Source organism: Oryza glaberrima, chromosome 5 (genome assembly GCF_000147395.1).
Source record: "Oryza glaberrima chromosome 5, OglaRS2, whole genome shotgun sequence".
NCBI classification, from domain to species: domain Eukaryota; kingdom Viridiplantae; phylum Streptophyta; class Magnoliopsida; order Poales; family Poaceae; genus Oryza; species Oryza glaberrima.
In genome coordinates, this window is record NC_068330.1 from 18593935 (window position 1) to 18612084 (window position 18150).

General features: G+C 48.5%; 2 protein-coding genes and 1 long non-coding RNA gene across 6 annotated transcripts; 1 reads left to right on the plus strand and 2 right to left on the minus strand.

Annotated features, from left to right (window-relative positions):
* Nucleotides 1–387: 387 nt before the first annotated feature.
* On the minus strand, nucleotides 388–4979 carry LOC127774061 (uncharacterized). Of its 4 annotated transcripts, none has more exons than XR_008017698.1 (3): nucleotides 4145–4979; nucleotides 2805–4059; nucleotides 388–2455 (listed from the first exon to the last, which is right to left on the minus strand). It is a non-coding gene; the product is annotated as an uncharacterized LOC127774061 (long non-coding RNA). The 4 variants fall into 4 exon arrangements; XR_008017699.1 differs by having other exon boundaries at nucleotides 2805–3010; nucleotides 3124–4979; XR_008017697.1 differs by having other exon boundaries at nucleotides 388–796; nucleotides 1274–2455; nucleotides 2805–4979.
* Nucleotides 4980–7409: 2430 nt separating this feature from the next.
* Nucleotides 7410–9649, plus strand: LOC127774514 (uncharacterized). Its single transcript, XM_052300774.1, has 4 exons — nucleotides 7410–7694; nucleotides 7816–7876; nucleotides 8493–8637; nucleotides 9254–9649. The coding sequence occupies exons 1-4, from the start codon at nucleotides 7505–7507 to the stop codon at nucleotides 9503–9505; spliced, it is 648 nt and encodes a 215-aa protein (XP_052156734.1). The 5' UTR covers nucleotides 7410–7504; the 3' UTR covers nucleotides 9506–9649.
* A 225-nt stretch (nucleotides 9650–9874) lies between these two features.
* LOC127774513 (subtilisin-like protease SBT3) lies at nucleotides 9875–13040 on the minus strand. The gene has a single exon (XM_052300773.1). It carries the CDS (start codon nucleotides 12839–12841, stop codon nucleotides 10556–10558), a length of 2286 nt encoding a protein of 761 aa, XP_052156733.1. The 5' UTR covers nucleotides 12842–13040; the 3' UTR covers nucleotides 9875–10555.
* Between the last annotated feature and the right edge of the window lie 5110 nt (nucleotides 13041–18150).

The following is an 18150-nucleotide window of genomic DNA, read 5'->3' on the forward strand; positions in this document are numbered from 1 at the left end:
CTCATATGTTTTTTTTATGACGTGATACACAGTCTTGATGTATGCTAATAGCCGTTTGATCGGGCTAGCTATTTGGCAGACGGCCCTACAAGGCTAAAAAGGGCCGCCTATAAAATGACCACCCGTTGAACCACCGGACAGATGAATAGATGATCATTAGTATGTGCTAACGGTCATCTGCCACCTTATAAAAAATATTCTTTATGAGCGCGTTAGATATGAATTTCTAAAATTACTAGTAATATGCCCGTGCTACGCCACGGTGGCATAATATTTTGGTTAATAAATCATTAAATTTCATTAAAATAAAATTAAGTATCCTAGAATCGGTCAAATTTGGTGTTAATTCGATACAGGTTACATAAAAATATATTTAAGGCAAAGTGCAATTCAAGAGCATCAACCATTATACCCAATCACTTTAATACATATTTGAAGATAACATATGTCCAAATAACAAAAAAAAAGATAGAGAACTATTACATTAACTTGCAGGCATAAACATGTCACCAGGTGATGCAACCATCAGGCCCGCCATAGCAAGTGATGCAGCTCATCTTGCACTAGGCGTTCGGTCTGACCAGTAGATAGAAAGAGCACAACACAGATCGAATGAAAAAAAAAAACTCCAGAAGAACAATACAACTCAACCACATTGAGCAAATTAGAGCAAAAATCAAATCGAGTTGGTATGTCGGCGGAACCAGTCTTTGAAGTCAAGGATGTAAAAGTGCTTAGCAGGTTCCAATGATGCTATCCTCAAGAGTCTTCTTCTGAAGAATCTGATCATTGTTCCCTTCAAGACAGAATATAAGTGGCGATATTTTATATACAAATTATATACAAATCAAAGAACTATATTGTATATGTTTTAGGAAGCAATGATAATAAGATAATTTAAATTCACACAAAAAGAAATAATAGAGAATCATTATTGTCAATAAATTATATAGCATGTTGGACATTTGGAATCCATCGTAGTAATATATCATTTGGAATCCTGCATGTGAAATAGATGTATTCCTATAATAGATCATAGAAAACATGTAAATACACTTAAAATTTACGAAATGTATTGAGAAATGTAATAACACGTTACGAAATGTAAGGATTGTATTTCAGTGAAATATACTGAAATTTACAAAATGTATTGAGAAATGTAATAATACGTTACAAAATGTAAAGATTGTCTTTCAGTGGCTCTCATAAGAACTCCAATACCAGAAAAAGAACTCCCCTCTACATAATTGAGGAAAAGAACACCACAATCTACCTGATAGCTTCAGGTCATCCAAACCAACTTCAAAAGATGACCCAGTGACCCTCTCAATCCACAGGTACCTGTAAACCTATAGTAAATGAAGTTCAAGCAGCAGTACATAATCGAAGTAACCTTACTTTTTTTAATCATGTTGTTAATCACAGAATATGGACCAGCGGCATCCACGAGCTTGAAGTGTAACTCTACAATAATCACAAGAGCAAAGACCAATTCATAGCTAATCCTGATACAATTTCGGAAACATGACAAAGTTATACTCCTGAGGAACTTGACCAGCAAGTGATGCACCATTCGTTTGCAATCGTTCAACACTAACAAAAAACAAATAAAGTTACAAAACAAAATGTATTTAAAAATCAAAGCAAGTAATTCCAAAGATATCAATATTTTGTTTCCTGGTCAGTTAAGAATTCATCTCAAACCATGAAAAAACATGAAAAAAAAATAGACTTCAACAATTAGAGCCCATTTCAAAAGAAGCGGTTTCAGTTCTCACAAATATAACAAGCAATTTGTTAATCTTAATACTGGTGGGCTAACCATATAAAGGCTAACATGGAAATGAAGCACATCAGTTCAACTTCAGATTCAGTAGTGGTAGAAAATTGGCATATTTAGGCATTGTATTATAGGAGTAGTTTTTTGAGCAGAAAGAAACTTTCACTTCATAGAGCAATATATTAGTAACTCCACTTCATGTAGCTAGAAAGTAACAGAGGAGCTTGATAAAATAGATGTGCAACGTTGATTAGAAATATCAGGATGATGATGATGCTTGATGATAACTCATCCAGATAAAGCAATGCTATATGCAGTGGCTTTTTAATATTCCACTCCATGATTCACATGACCTTTTTATCAAATAAAAGAAGGCAAATAACAGTAATAAGGTAATACTGGGAAGGGCAAGTCACCTTACTTTACATTTGATAGAACGGACTCAGAGAGTTCTTAATGGCCCATCTGTTACATCTTGTTATGTATGGACTTCCAAATCAGTTGCAGTTGAACAATAAAGGGACATATCTTAAAATAAATAAATCTCAAAAGGATTTTATATGCAACTAAAGATCAAACAAATAGATATACTGCAGCCGAGTCCACATGTCCCTTGGAACACTGTCCAGGCTTGCTGATCGATTATGAAATATGAATTTATCTGCAAACTTTTAACTGCAATAGAAACAGGAGACAAATAAATCTCAGTCAAGAAACAAAGCTATTGTGTTGGGAATATCAAGTAAAATTGGACATGTTAGCATATCTATATCACTATTAACATACTGACGTGACTCCAATAGTCATTAAAAAGTGAAGTATCTCATAGTAAATATATACACTAAAATAATAGGGTGTTCTACCCTGCAAAAATGAAATATTTGTCTGCACCATATGAAGTATTCGAGACCAAGGAACAATTCAATTTTAGTTTACATAGGCAGAGCTTCAAATCACAACATACAGTGAAAAATAGAGTAAATATGAGATAATAATAAGGATTAAAACAGTAACAGGAGTGCACCTCGATCATGCATTTCATCAAACAGTTGGTGTGCTGCCCATGGGCACACCAAGGAACCACCGTGATAGCTGATCTGGAAGACCTCCTCACTGTAATGGAAGGGTACCATCCGCAGCACACAGTAGCTGCACCCGCTGAAGGCCTAGGTGCAGACATTGAGGCTTGCCTGCGCGGCTTCAGCGATGGCGGCATGGAATTCTACATATCTATCGAACCCAACTTTTAAAACAATCTATGCACTTGTGTAATCACTTGAACACCATGTGGATCAGTTTAATGATAACAAAATGAAACACACTATATAATCTTATGATTATACCTAACTGTTAAGTTTGTATTCTTCTTGGTCCCTGAAAGAGATTTTCAGCTCCTGCACTTGAATCTTGCAAATTCAGGGTGAAAGGTAAACCAAATTGAGAGCTGCATTTATAATTTCATTTAGAATTTGTCATGTAAATTCAGGGTGAAGGTGAAACAATACCTCAGAGGTACTGTCATCGTGTGAAAGGATCAAAAGCAAAAATGACCAACTGATAAAATTATGAAATTTGGGATTTGGGGCAATGCCTTTTGTAGTTGATTAAGTACCCAGAATCAATGATTTACATAAAAATTGAGCATTTCATTTTATATAATTTTCATAGCATAATCAAACATTTTATCAATTTTGTTATTTTCATATCTATTGGAATTGCATTCTAACATGTATCGATCAAGCGAATTTGGAAATCAACGGATAAGACAATGAATCAGTGTGACATAGGGTCATAGTCGAAAGGTTGAATGTTGACATTATCACAAATTCAAGATTAACATATAGCATATTGCTACAGATTCCATTCATTTATTTTTAGCTAGGGGAAAATTCTCATAATATGATCAGCATTCACGGAACAATTCATTGATCCTATTTGATAGCAGAAAGGAGAAGGAGAAAGTAAATGCAATCTGACAAGGGGCACATAAAGAAATTGATAAGGAGAGAAGGATGCGGAAAAGCAAACCTGGGATAATGCCGGCAGATGGCAACAGCTTTGCTGTTGTGTGGTAAAATCATTCATCGATGAGAATACTGGCACAACAGAAAGAAGGCGGGTGTGCATCAACCTCCGCGGTAGGAGTCATCTCTCCTCGGGCGTGTAGATAACGAAGAAGTTGCACACGATGGAGAGGAGGACGGCAGGGATGGAGGTTGTCCGGTGGCGTGGAGGTGGGCAGTGGGCGTCCGGCTCCGGGGCGTCGAGGGTGAAGACAACTAAACATGGCGCACGGCAGGGATGCGCACGATGAAGACAGGCGATGAGTGCGGCGGAGGCGGCAGCGAATGGGGAAGACCTCACCTCCGGTTCAGTGCGCGACGGCGGCGGAAGGGGACGACCTCGTGGGTAGCGGTGGACTGTGGCGGCGGCTGCGGATGGGGAAGACCTCGTCTTCGGCGGCAGCGGATGGGGACGACGTCGGCTCCGGCCGCGACTGGGGACGGATGGGGAAGACCTCGCCTCCAGCGGCGGCGGATGGGGACGACGTCGACTCCGGCCGCGGCGGATGGGGAAGCTCCGGCGGTGGCTGGGGAAGACCTCGCCTCTGGTTCAGTGCGCGGCGGCGGCGGAAGGGGACGATGACGTGAGAAGGGTCCGGCGGCGTCGCAGGATTCGGGTGACGGCGATCTCGGTGGCGTCGCAGGATTCGGGTGACGGCGATCTCGGCGGCGTCGAATGGGGCGATGCGACGCGATGGAACGACGATGCCCCTCACCTCCCCTGCTCTGCTCACGACTCGCGAGATGGGGATCGGATTCGATTCCGTCCTGACTGGCGTGGTTCTAGGGTTTCGCCGGTGGTGGGGGGAGGGGAAAGGATGAGCGGAGGGGCGCGAGCAGCGGCCAGCGGGACGGCGACGACGGCGGTAGGGCGATGATAGCGGCGGTGCCTGATCTGGAGGAATCGGTGGCAGTGGCGATTTGTGGCGGCGTATGTGGCAGATCGGCTGGTGGCGAGGTTAGGGTTTGGGCGCCGATGTGGAGCAGCCGTCGGCAGGGGGAGAGGGATGCGGGCGCTGGGGGATGGGGAGGAAGGAGGATGAAGGCGACGCTAGGACGACGGATCGGCGGCGGCGGCGGTTGATACGGAGGGGATCGAGGCAGTGGCCGAGAGGAAGATAGGAGAGAGGGGAACGCTCTGCAGGATCAGAGCGTTCCGGAAGCGATATGAGCCATTGGATTAGACAATCTGGCGGCTCATATTCCGGCGCGATGCGAGCGCAGATGGTTGGGGCAACCTGGAGCGTCGATCCTGCGGGGAGGATCCTAGGAAAATACTCGGCCGTTGGATCGTTAGGACTCACCACCACCACTACTGGTTTTTTAAATAGTAGAGATGTAACAAAAATATTTTTTAAATATTTTAACAAAAAATAGAGAAAAGTTGGTATCTGTCCATAATTAGTTGGGTTAGTTCAGGTTGCCGAAATATCATGAATTTCGTTTTTTAGCCAAAGTCATTTAAACTTTTAACATATTTTTGACTAAATTCAAATAAATTTTGATCAAATTCATATAAATCTGAAAATTTCTGAGGAGATTCACTAGTAGAGAAACCATCTTTGGTCGATTGACTAAAATCCACAATAATCCCGGTTTGAATTTCAACCGGGACTAAAGATGATCTTTAGTCCCGGTTTAAAAGAAGACAGGCTGTGTCAGACCCCTTTATTATCTTTAGTCCCGGTTAGTGTTATCAACCGGGACTAAAGATCTATTTTTAATCCTGGTTCCTTATAACAACCGGGAGAAAAAAAGAAAACGAAAAAAAAATCGCAGAGCAAACGCCGCGCCTCCTCGATCCTCTCGCGCGCACAGCCTTACCCTCTCATCTCTCCTCCTCTCCCTACTTATTTTCTCCAATCTCCTTCTCAACTTCTCATCTCCTCCTTCTCTTCTCCCTTCCTCCCCTTCACCTCTCCTCCCCCTCCCTGCGGGCGCGGTGCGCGGCTCCCTCCCCGACGCAGGCGCGGCCGCGCGCAGTGGACGGTGGATGCGGCCACGGCGGCGCATGCGGTGGCGTGCGGCAGAAGCGGCCGCGGCGGGGGCCGGGCGGCCGCGCGGCGGCTGGGCTGCGGCCCGGCGGAGGGCGGCGGCCAGGCGGTGGCTGGGCTGTGGTTGCGGCGGAGCAGGCGGCGGCGTGCGGAAGAAGCGGCCGCGGCGGCGGCTGGGCTGCGGCCTGGCGGAGGGCGGCGGGCAGGCAACGGCGGCAGTGGAGGATTTGTTTTTTTTTTTGGATTTGTGATGAATTTGCTTTTGAGAATTTGTGATGTATTTGATCTGTGTACGATGTGAATATGTGATGTATTTGTGATGTTTGTATTTGAAGATGGTGGATTTGTAATTGATCGATTTGAGATTTGGATGTTTATCAACCGGGATGTTTTGTTCTGTGATTCTGGGGGATGTGGTGAAATCAATATTTAAAGTAGAAAACAATACAAGAAAAGAGAAACTACCAACCGGATCTGACTTCATCTTTAGTCCCGGTTGGTGGTTATCAACCGGGACTAAAAATGGCTTCATTTTTAGTCTCGGTTGGTGTTACCAACCGGGACTAAAAATCGATCTTTAGTCCCGGGTATTTGAACTGGGACTAAAGATAGCGATCTTTAGTCCTGGATTCGTAGTCCCGGTTGAAAAACCGGGACTACAGATGGTTACAAACCGGTAGTAAAAAGCCTTTCTCTACCAGTGATTTGTGTTGCTGCTAAAGTCCGAAATTTTGAACCTGGGTTAGTTTATATAGGCTCGTTCTAAATACGAGCATTGCTCCCGTCCAGCAGGCACCATAGTACTAGCCCGGTACCAAATCTCAGCCATTCATTCAACTCAATCAACTCAATCAGATGGTGGAAATTATAAGGTACCTCCACGTACATATTTGTCCATGAGCTGGTACCGGAATACTTAGAGTGGTGGAAAGGTAATGTTGTTTTTTCGCGTAGGGAGTATGCGTTTTGAGTGGTGGAACTAGGGGTTTTGCAATCTCAATCTCAAATCCCCTCTAATACGTGGGAGGTGGCGGCAGTGGCTAATCCGTAGGAGGTGGCGCGCGAAGTGGTCCGCTGGCGGCAGCGACGGCTGATTCGTGGGAGGTGGTGGTGTCTGATTCGTGGGAGGCGGCGATGGCGGGGCGTGGATGTGGGCATGTGGCGGGACTATGCCGTTCCGTTTCTGCGCTCGGAGGGAGGAATAGATGAGAAAGAAGCGGTGAGGAGGGAGGAAAGAAAGAGCGCCGCCTAGGGAGGAAAGCGGTGGCGCGATTCCGGAGATCATTCCGCTTCTCTTTCTTATTTCCCAATCGTACCCCCTAAAGATGGACGGCCAAATTTGATTTTGTACCTCCCGGTGCTAGTACCTACCAGTACAATCTACCTGACGGAAGAAAATCTCTCTAAATACATCCTTTTAAAATCTTATTAATCAATTTACCCCATTTTTAAAATTATTCATACGTTTGTTTAGCCACCAAGATTTGAATTCGAGGATTTTTGCCGACCAAGAGGGTATAGGTCAAACCTTGGCTGAGATCCCAAAGCTCCACTAAAACCCCTCTCTCCACCTGGCCACCTCGTTCCCCTTCGCCACGCTTCCACTCTGCTCGTCCTCCTCCTCCTCCCCTTCTCCGCAGCAACAGCCCAAACGGGCGCGGGCGCCAATGGAGACCGCGGCGATGCCAAGATCTCCGTGCTGCTCCCTCCCCTCCGCCCGTGTCCTCCCCTCCCGCCTTCCCCTCCTGCCCCGCCCCGCGCCGGCGGCTCTCTCGGCCCCGGCCGCCAGGCCGGTCGTGGCCCGGTGCGCCGCCGCAGCCGGCCACGGGGGCGAGGGCGAGATGCCCATAGAGAAGAGTCGGTACCTTCTTCGCCCTTGTTGAACTCTTGTTTGTTTGTATTGCTATTGGAATTAATTGTTTGGGTCACTGGACTGGTTCCGTGTGTTTCTGGGGTGGTGATCTCTCTGGTGGTTCAGGGTTTCCTCCCTTCCCGGCTGTGATGGACATCAACCAAATCCGCGATATCTTGCCGCACAGGTAAATGGTTTTCTTTGGGTTACTCTATTCTTTCTTTTGTTATTCAGGTTGTTTGTTTAAGCATGATTATGTGCATAGCTTCGATTGGATTGATCATGGAACATTGAGCCAATTCCTTATTAGTTATATACGTGTGGATTGTGGCATTTAATCAAGCAATTCACGGGGTGCTAGACTGCTAGTGCGTTTGACTGAAGGAAACTTCTGATGCGATTGTACGAAACAGATTCTGATTAGTGCTCTACAAGATCCATTAGTTACATCAGTTATATGCCGTGTGCCGCTTTGGAAAGGTGATCTTCTGGAGTGTGTACATTGACCCGAGTTTCTCTAGCTATAAGACTTGGTCATAATGAACATAAAAATAGCATCACTTCCAAAAAAAGAAGAGAGGGGAATGAGAAGAAGTGTTGTTCTTCTTTCTTTTCTGAAAAAAGAGCGGTTTTATATGTGCTGTAAAACCTTGCAGAATGCTAATAACCAAACAGCATGGCATTGTCAACGAAGGGGAAAATAGTTTTTTTTTGGGTTATGGATTTGCTATCACATGTTTATTTGATCAAGCATACTTAAGTTTCTTCTGTTAACTAGTATGTTTTTGTGGGTGTGCATGTAGGTTTCCATTCCTTCTGGTTGATAGAGTGATTGATTACAAGCCAGGGGAATATGCTGTTGGGATCAAGAATGTTACAATAAATGATAACTTCTTCCCAGGGCATTTTCCGGAGAGACCTATAATGCCTGGTGTTCTTATGGTGGAGGTATACATTGATTTTGTTTGCCAGTACGTTTGTGTTCATATGTTGCTTAATTTACATTTAACAATTTCTAAGTTGTGGTTACTTTACTGGTGCTTCCCTTGAAATTATAATCATTTGGCCTTGTTTCAGCATGACAGGTTTTCCTTGCTCATTTTCTTTACTACTGAACATAATGTTGTCATAATTAAACTAAAAAAATAAGCATTCTTATTTAACTTGGCACAATGGGTTGAGTGCCTGAAGAGTTAACTAACTATTGGGGTGATGAACTGAGTGAACTGTCCTTGATTATTGTAGTTATAACTGGTAGTGCTAGGTGGTAGCAACACACATAAGTATCTTAGGCTTATACGTTTATGCTACATAGATAGCAATCATGACCTAATGATCTGCAAGCTTCTTGATGCATTGAATTATAAAGGCTATAAAAGGATTTCAAAATAATCTGGTATTTGATGCTATTGTTTGGTGTCCTCCTTAAGGCGTAGGTGTAACTTTTCCTTTTCTTTCTGTTTGATGAGAACATGCGTGCTCGATCTTAGGTATTTCCTCTGGTCTAGCATCAGCAAGACAACTCCCTGCCTAGTGACAAAATAGTTTTTACCTTGATGTGCAGGCAATGGCCCAGGTTGGAGGTCTGGTTATGTTGCAACCTGAAGTTGGTGGATCTCGAGAGAACTTCTTTTTTGCAGGGATTGATAAAGTGAGATTTCGTAAGCCTGTGATTGCTGGAGACACCTTGATTATGAGGATGACTCTGATCAAGTTGCAGAAGAGGTTTGGAATCGCAAAGATGGAAGGAAAAGCATATGTTGGAGGCGACCTAGTATGTGAGGGAGAGTTCTTGATGGCAACCGGATCTGAATAAGGTACAAGGCAATGGTGCAGCTTCATTGCCTACCACAATCAAGTTTTGGACCATGTTTGTAACAGTGTACTGTAGCTCCTATAGTCTAGTCTCGATGGTGATGCTTAATGCAGGACTGCTGAGCTATAAAATGCTTTTTATGCCGATGATGGTAAAATTGAATCAACCAGATATGTATATGGACGACGTCTTTGCTTTTTGAAAATAATCCTGCAAAAATGTTCGCAAGCTTGAGTTGTACAGAGTGCAACTTGTTACACATAAGCCATCTATTGTTTTCAATTCTTTTTCAGTTTTTAAGGGGATGTATTGGTTCAATCAGGGGTGTACGGCGCCACGGCGGTTAGACACTTTAGACCATCTGAAGAAATCCCCTGCTGTTCACATTTATCTTTTTCCTATGTGTAAATTGTTTAACGTAAACATCTTATATCTGCTTGAGAAAAATATTGTTTCAGCAAACTTCTAAATGTAATGGGTACCCATATTACTGACAACAAAATATGCATGAATTACTTGCCTATGGTCTATGACAGGGCAAGGGCAGATGCTCCACTACTTATATTGGAATTGGGATCCAGAAGAACTCCATGATGAACAGTATCAACAGCGGATTGCTTGGATCCATTGGCATACCTACAGACCATCTTTGTGCCACTCCTAATTATTCGACTCTCACGGGATATGGTCGATTCAGACCTAACAAATGATTGAATCAAAAGATAAGGAAAATGTGCTCCACTTTATCCTTTTTGTCTTCCCATCATCAAACAGAAAAGAAAAAAAGAAATAGTAATGAACTGTTTCGAAAAACTTATAAATTGCATACACTGTCATCTTGAAGAATCTAGCTAACCTCCAATATTATCATTTCAAGTTTTCCTTTTGAAAAAATCATTTCAAAAGTTACAACATCTAAAACCGTTTTATCGTATGCTCTGCTGCTGACACACAAGTATTAGTTGCTTTTATTTGTTTTTGTTTTCCTTTTAATTCGAACGGAAATGACTTATGAGAATGAGAGCGTAATCTAGTCACTGTGCAGGTGTCCTATAGCGGAGCCGAGCTCGCCGTCGTCGCCACGATCGGGCTCCTCACCGTGTACTTGCCGGCGTCGTCGACCCACGTCAGCGACCCATGGAGCACCTCGTCGGTCTTGTTCTTCATCTGCCCGCGGATCACCACCGTGTACTTCTGCGTCTCGTGCTTGCGGCCGAAGACCAGCCTCTCCGGCGAGACGCTCACCGTCAGCCCGCCCAGGCCCTTCACCTTGGCGCTGTAGCTCGCCGGCGCGTCGCCGACGTTGGTCACCGCCCTGGTGAACGTCCTCGCGGCCGGGACGGTGGCGCCGGGGTCGAAGAACGCGATGAACGACGGGTAGTTGAGGTCCAGGGTCGCGCCGGCGCAGTCCACGGCGGAGGACGGCGACTGCGCCACGGTCTTGATCTGCGCCGCCGTGTAGTTCATGGCGCACATGAGCTTGACGTAGTCGTCGGCCCCGGCGTCGTAGACGAGGCCCGGGTCCACGGCGCGGTTGGGGTCGATGTGTCCCGAGCCCATCGCCAGCGGCGTCGCGCCGCGGTTGGCCCGCCCCATGTCCTTGATGGGCGCGTTGGTGTTGTCCACCGCGCTCGCCGTCGTCATCATCGCCGACCGCACCGCGGCGGGGCTCCACTCCGGGTGCACGGCCTTGATCAGCGCCGCCACCCCGGACGCGTGCGGGCACGACATGGACGTGCCGGAGATGACGTTGAAGCGGCTGTACAGCTGCTGGCTCCCAACGGTGGAGACGCTGATGTTCTCCGGCCACGAGGCGAGGATGAGAGAGCCCGGCGCGAGCACGTCGGGTTTGAGCACCGTCGGGCAGCTCGCCGACGGGCCGCGCGACGAGTACGTCGCCACCACCGGCGCCGGCTTGGTGCCCAGGATGGTCACCCCGAACTTGATCGACGCCCTGGGCGCGCGGCTCCTCTTGATGTACTGCAGCAGCGCGGGGGCATCCTGCGGGCTCAGTATCACGCCGGGGAAGGTGAAGTGCTCGGAGAGCTCCCTGAACGAGTCGTTGGAGAGGAACAGCCCGGCGCGCGCCTTGGCGACCTGCACCGCGAAAATGGCGGCGCTGAGGGAGTCCGTGGCGTCGCAGAGCACGACCTTGTCGCGGTTTCTCGCGAGCGCCGTGTCGTTGTCGCACGCGCCGAGGAAGACGAACCCGGAGCTCGCGATGGTGCTCGGGCTGCCTGGGTACATTGACTGGCCAATGACGGTCGTGCCGTCGCCGAGCCTGACAATGCCAGCGAACTCCCGGTCGCCCGTGCCCGACGCGACGGTGAGCGTCCACGGCGTGCCGTTGTGGAGGAAGCCGGGGTCGGGGCCGTCGTTACCGGCCGAGGTTGACACGAACACGCCGCGCTGCATCGCCGCGAAGGCGCCGATGGCGATGGGGTCTCGGTAGAACGGGACGTCGTTCAGGCCAAGGGAGAGGGAGAGGACGTCGACGCCGTCGGCGATGGCCTGGTCTATGGCGGCGAGTATGTCGGACGGGTACGTGCCTTCGTCCCACAGGGCCTTGTACATGGCCACCCTGGCGCGGGGCGCCATGCCGCGCGCGGTGCCGGGCGCGTAGCCGAAGAACGACGCGCCCGCCACGGGCGAGCCCGCGGCCGTGGACGACGTGTGCGTGCCGTGCCCGTCGGTGTCGCGCGGGGAGTTGACGGCGATGGTCAGGTTGGTCGCCGCGACGAGCCCCTTGTTGAACTTGCGCGCGCCGACGAGCTTCCGGTTGCACACCTTCCCGGCGTCGAACGCCGTGCCGGACTCGCAGTAGCCCTTCCACCGTGCCGGCACCGGCGGGAGCCCGTCGTCGCGGAAGCTCGCGCTCTCGGGCCACACGCCCGTGTCCACCACGCCGACGATGACGTCCTCGCCGTACTCCGACGCCTCCCACAGCCCGCCCGACGACGCGCTGACGCCGAGGAACTCCGGCGTGTGCGTCGTGTCACGCCTCACCGCCCTCGCGTCGTCGGGGTAGCACGACACGAAGCCCCTGGACCCCCTCAGCTTCTCCAGCTCGTCCGCGGTCACCCGCGCCGCGAAGCCGTGCATGGCGTTGTCGTACACGTAGAACATGTCGGCCCCGGGCGCCGCCGCGGCGAGGGTGGACTCGTACCAGCTCGCCTGGCTGGCGAACGCCCTCGGCATGGCCGACTTGTCCATGTGCACAATGTACGCCGCCGTATCGGCCGCCGACGTCAACCCCGGCGCCCAGCAAAACAACACGAGAAGAAGCCACATCAACGCCACCGCGTGGCAAATCCCGGGTACGACGGCGGTCGCCATGTCCGGCGATGAACTCCGGCACGTCGACGCGACCGTGGTACACTACACCGTAGTATGTAGCGATGCATGCACCGGCTATTTAACTCGTACTACCGGCGTACGGGTGTTACAGGGGATTGGGGAGATGGATGGATCCGACCCGATTGGTGGTTGCGTAGTCCCTGTAAGGCCAAGCTAGTGCAAACTAAGGGCCTTTCAATCGTAGGAATGAAAAAACAGAGGAATAGAAAAAACACAGGAATTTAGCAGGAATACAATTGTAAACCAGAGGATTGTAAAACATAGGAAAAACACAGGAATGGCCGTTTGATTGGACCACAGGAAAAACGAAGGAATCAGATGAGAGAGATAGACTCAGAGGAAATGTTCCGAGTGGTTAGACCTCTTGCTAACTTTTCTCTCAAATGTGCATAGGATTACCCATTCCATAGGAATTTTAAAAGATTGGATATGATTCAATCCTTTGTTTCAAAGGCATTTATAGGATTTTTTTTCCATAGGATTAAAATCCTCTAAAATTCATACATTTTCCTTACGAATCAAAGCAGCCCTAAGAACCGGAAATGTCCTCGTGGCCATGGTGTTACTAACCGGCGATTATTTGCGATCCGAACCACGCGTGGTGTTGGACTTGGACGTAGCGTCGTGTAGTACAGGGCCGGGCAATTGGAAAGTTGAGTATACACTACTTTACAAGTGTATGATGGCGTATCATGCATCTACCGTTTGGTCCGTTGCCCAGTTGCCCTGTCTTCTCTGCACATGCTACAGCATTCTTGTTAGTTTTTTCAGTGTAGAGTCTGCTCAAACTTGTTGCCTTGTTGGCTAGTACGGACAACGTGAGGAAAAGAAAACGGGTTACTCTTTGGACTTGTCATGTGTTCAGTACGCGGATGAACATGGAAGTTGATAATGGTGAAGTATGTTCCCACACGCGACTAGATTGCCAGAACGAAACGAACCCAATCATTTGCACATTTAACGCATTCGCCAGTAGCTTGGTGCGGCCATTTCTTCTATTTTTGAAACACCATTTATAATGCATGTTTTTTCTCTGGAATGGAAAGCAGGGAGTTCTGCTATTCATCAGGGAGAAGCATGAAGTTGCAGAGATTCGGCAATACAGCTCAAGAGCAGCAGCTGTTTACAGCAGGGTGTGTCTGGTTTTCTTGATTCCTTCACTGTAAACTCTGCAACTCATTTTCTCTGTTTTTATCTTTTCTGTAACTCTGTGCTCTGGAAGACTGAAACTTTGTTTCCTCCTATCTTAACGGAATTGGGGGCCAGCTATCTTGCCTCCCACTTGGCCACCTCTAGAAAGAACACAAGCCAAAATAGTACATAGCTGAACTATTCCTGTGTTAGCATCTGTAATCATCCTGTCATGATGCTTGTTCAGCGAAACTCTTGCGAACAGCAGATTAAGCACGCCCACAATCGTCGGCGAACAAATAACCGGGCACTCATTGTACAGGAGAAGACATCAACGCCTAATCATCTCAGCGAGCAACACTCACAACGTGCATTGTCGGATGTCGGTTCAGAAATGTGACGCTGCGTCGCTGCCTCTGCATTCCGGAGTTCAGAATCACCAGACAGTGATTGCTATCCGACAGGTATGAAGACACGGTTAGCCCCCCATTCATGGCGAGGCTGCCCCCACGGATTCCTGATTGGGCGAGGCGTACGTGTTGGTTAGTACTGGTGCAAGCAAACATCACATGAATTTACTCTTTATCAATGTACAGTATGGACCAAGCGTCCAAGCAGAGAATAATCAAATCAATGATCATTGATTCATTGATTAATCAGGCAAGGCCGTGGATTATCCTGCGATCAGATTCCAGGTACAAATAACAAAGGCAGATTGGCATTATGATGCATCCATGCAGCTCGATCTGTCTAGATGCTTAAGTTCTCATTATGTAATGTGAGTGACCAGTGACCACTGACTAGCTAGTACTTAGCTTAGCTGGTGGCCAGTGGCTAACAAGGGCTAATGCTTGACTGCGACATGTGACCTGTGACTCGATCTCACGTAGTAAGACGAAACAGGGCCCCCCGCATTCACCGGCTGCGCATGCAGGCATGGAGCTAGCTAAGCCAGCGACCGATGATTCCTCGCCGGGAAAGGGACACGGCTGGTTGGCTCGTTTGCTGTACGTCGATCGGTCGAGGCGATCCACTGCTCGCTGATCCATTGGCGCGCGGGGCCGTGCATGGTGCCGTCGCCACTGTCGCCGTGGGTGGGAGACCCAACTCGATCTGCGGCTGCGGCGTGGCGCGCTAGGCCGGTGATAGCGGCGGAACGATACGCCATGGTGGTTTTGTACAGAGACAACTGACGAGTGTACACTAGTATTAGCATTTGGGTTCAGATCTTCTTTATTTTTCTTTCTCTCGACTGTTAGCGTGGAGAAAATGTTGTTGTCCAGACTCGAGACACGCATGCAGAGCACCGGCCGGTGATCGAGATGGGACTTCGGGAGTGGCCGCAACGGATCGAGTCGCGGCAACTCGCAGGGTGGCGAGGAGGTCCAATTGAGAATTTCCTGTGTCGGCAGTGGCGGCGGCTGCAGCCGCCGGCAGCCGGGAAAACGGGGGAGTCCCGTTACAGGTCAACACTGATGGAGCCATGGGATGCACGCGCGGTAATTCCGTTCCGGCCCAACCACCCAACTATTATGGGCAGCACGCAAGTGCGAGTCACGTTCCGGCCCAACTATAATGGACCACAGACCACACGTACGTGGTAATTGGAATAAGTTCACTTTAGGTCCCTTGTCTTGACGCTGGGATTGAAATTCATCCATGAACCGCAATACCAGAAATAGCCCATCCTTGAACTCATAAAACTGTGCTAATTTTTGTCCCAAGGCAGTACGGCTCCTGGTTTCGTCCGACGTGACACTTTGACTCCGGTCAGCTATGCCGAGTTAGCGTGGGACCCATGCAAACCCCACATGTCAATAGCCAACTATTTCTTCCTATCAACGGGGAAAAGGGTTGTCCCATCCTCACCAGGTTAGGAGGCAAGCCACGTGTGGCGTGGATAGGGCCGACGGATAAGCGGGGAGAAGGTTAGCTGGCGGCAGCCGGCGGTGAGCGTGCCGCAGAAAGAAGGGCGTCCCGACATGACAAGGGAGCTTCGTCGACTCTGTGCGGCTGACGGAGTGAGGGGCAGGCACCAACAAGAGGTGGACAACAGGGAGAAGGATGGTCTGACACGATGAGGAAGCTCCATCAACTCCACGTGATCGACAGTGAGAAGGGTGGCTACCGGCCGGAGGCGGGGCAAGAGGATGGCCCGAGACGATGAGAGAGCTCCATGTCGGCCTCACCTAGTTGGCGTCCGCCACGAGCTCCGCCAACTCCACGTGGTTGATGGGGAGAAGAGCGGTTGCCGGCGGGAGGCAAACTGGAAGGGCTAGGGGCACTAGGCGGCGAGCCCCCTCGGCTCTCGATAGCGGCAGTCGGCCAACCGCCAAACCTAAGTGTATGGCAACGGCTCCCAAGCGGAGAAGCCGGCTAGAGGTGGCCCAACTGCTCGCGAGGCTGTGATGACGCGCTGCGATATCCAATAGCGACGACCTTGGCAGGATCCCCATTCCTCCTCTTTCCCCAACGCCGATGCCCTCTTCCTGTGCCTGCATGACCATCCCACTCAGCCGCACGTCCTAATCAACCCATCTCATCCCCGGCCACAAAACGCCACCGAGAAAAAGGGCGGAGAAAGGTTGAGAGAAACAGAGAGAGAAGGAGAGGATGAGTCACTGATATGTGGGATCCACCTATCTATTTATTTTTGTTTTAAATTGAATTGCCCATACATGTGGATCCCATACCGACTCAGCCGAATCGGGCACTATATTGCGATAGGACCTCAGTTACATTAATTTTACAAGTTGATGTTTTTTCCCTTTTTATTACATGGCAGTTGCGCACGCACACACTATTACACATGGAACACCACACTCACATCCTAACACATCCTGTTTCTAAGAGATGGAAACCATGTGGCACATCCCTGATCTCACTAAAATCCTGTTGAAAATCCACCGCATGTGCATAATATTTGTGGGTATTAGGACTTAAAACCCTGGTGAATGGAGTCACGCACCCCACGACTTCACCACTATATTACTGGTGCTTTACCGGAACGTGTTATATCTGATATTATGATTTAAGAACACGATTCAAACTCGACATCAATATGAGAAACATGAAATGAAAGCATTCCGACTCAACTATATGGGCTGCACGGGGGAGAGAGTCACGTTCCGGCCCAATAATAATGGACCTCATGTGCTTGGGTAATTCTCTGATTCTCTCACACTAGTTCAGTTTTTTAATACACACAATACGCCAATACTCCATTTGTAGCGTTAAAAAACAAGACTATCATAATCCACAGTAATACGGGGTAGAGATGTGTATCAGTAGGGACTGCCTACATAACATTAAAAAATTCCTCTAAAAATATGTTAAATATGCCTATAGTACAATTATATTATTTTGTAATTACCATGTCCCTTTTCTTTTATTGAAAACTCGAGAAGCTTGAATCATCATCTCTCGTTTAGTCAATGCGTGAACATGCATATATGCATGGTAGCTAACACATGGATGATGAATATAGAATATCAAATCACGGTCCAAAGAGAGGTATTTTGTCGTACACGTTGATACTGAGCTCCCGCTCCCCGAACCTCTCACCATGAACGCCAAAGGCGCCGGAGCCCTTCTTTCCGTCGGCGCCGGCGGAGGCGGAGGCGGAGGCCACAGGGCCACCGGCGCCGGCGAAGTCGGGTTCTCCGAGAGGCAGGGAGTCGAGGATGTTGGGCCAATTGCCCGCAGATACCACCCGCGCGCCCACCGGCCGCCACATCCTCTCCTCCAAGACGCGGGCACCGTGCGCCACCGAGACCGCGGCGGCGAACACCGCTGCGGCCGCTACGGTGAGGCGGCACATACTCTGCTTCCGCTCCGGTGGTGTGTTTCGAACTCACGATTCGTGGAGGTCGATCGTCGTGCATTAATTTGTCGAGGGCGTAGGAGACGTGGCGAGGTAAATTCTAGTACTGAGGTAACAGCTAAAGGCTTTTAATGTCTGCTTTTAACCTGTATCGTTAGCACGTATCTCCAACGTTTTTTGGCGTACCATTGTGATCATTTAATCCCTTTCCCATGAGAATTTGATCCAACTTGTTGACACGTAAAATTAATCCCCTTCTATTCTATCGGGAAATCTAGGGTCCCCATCGTTTGGCTTATTAAGAAATAAAAATAAATTTGTAGGTAAAATTTTT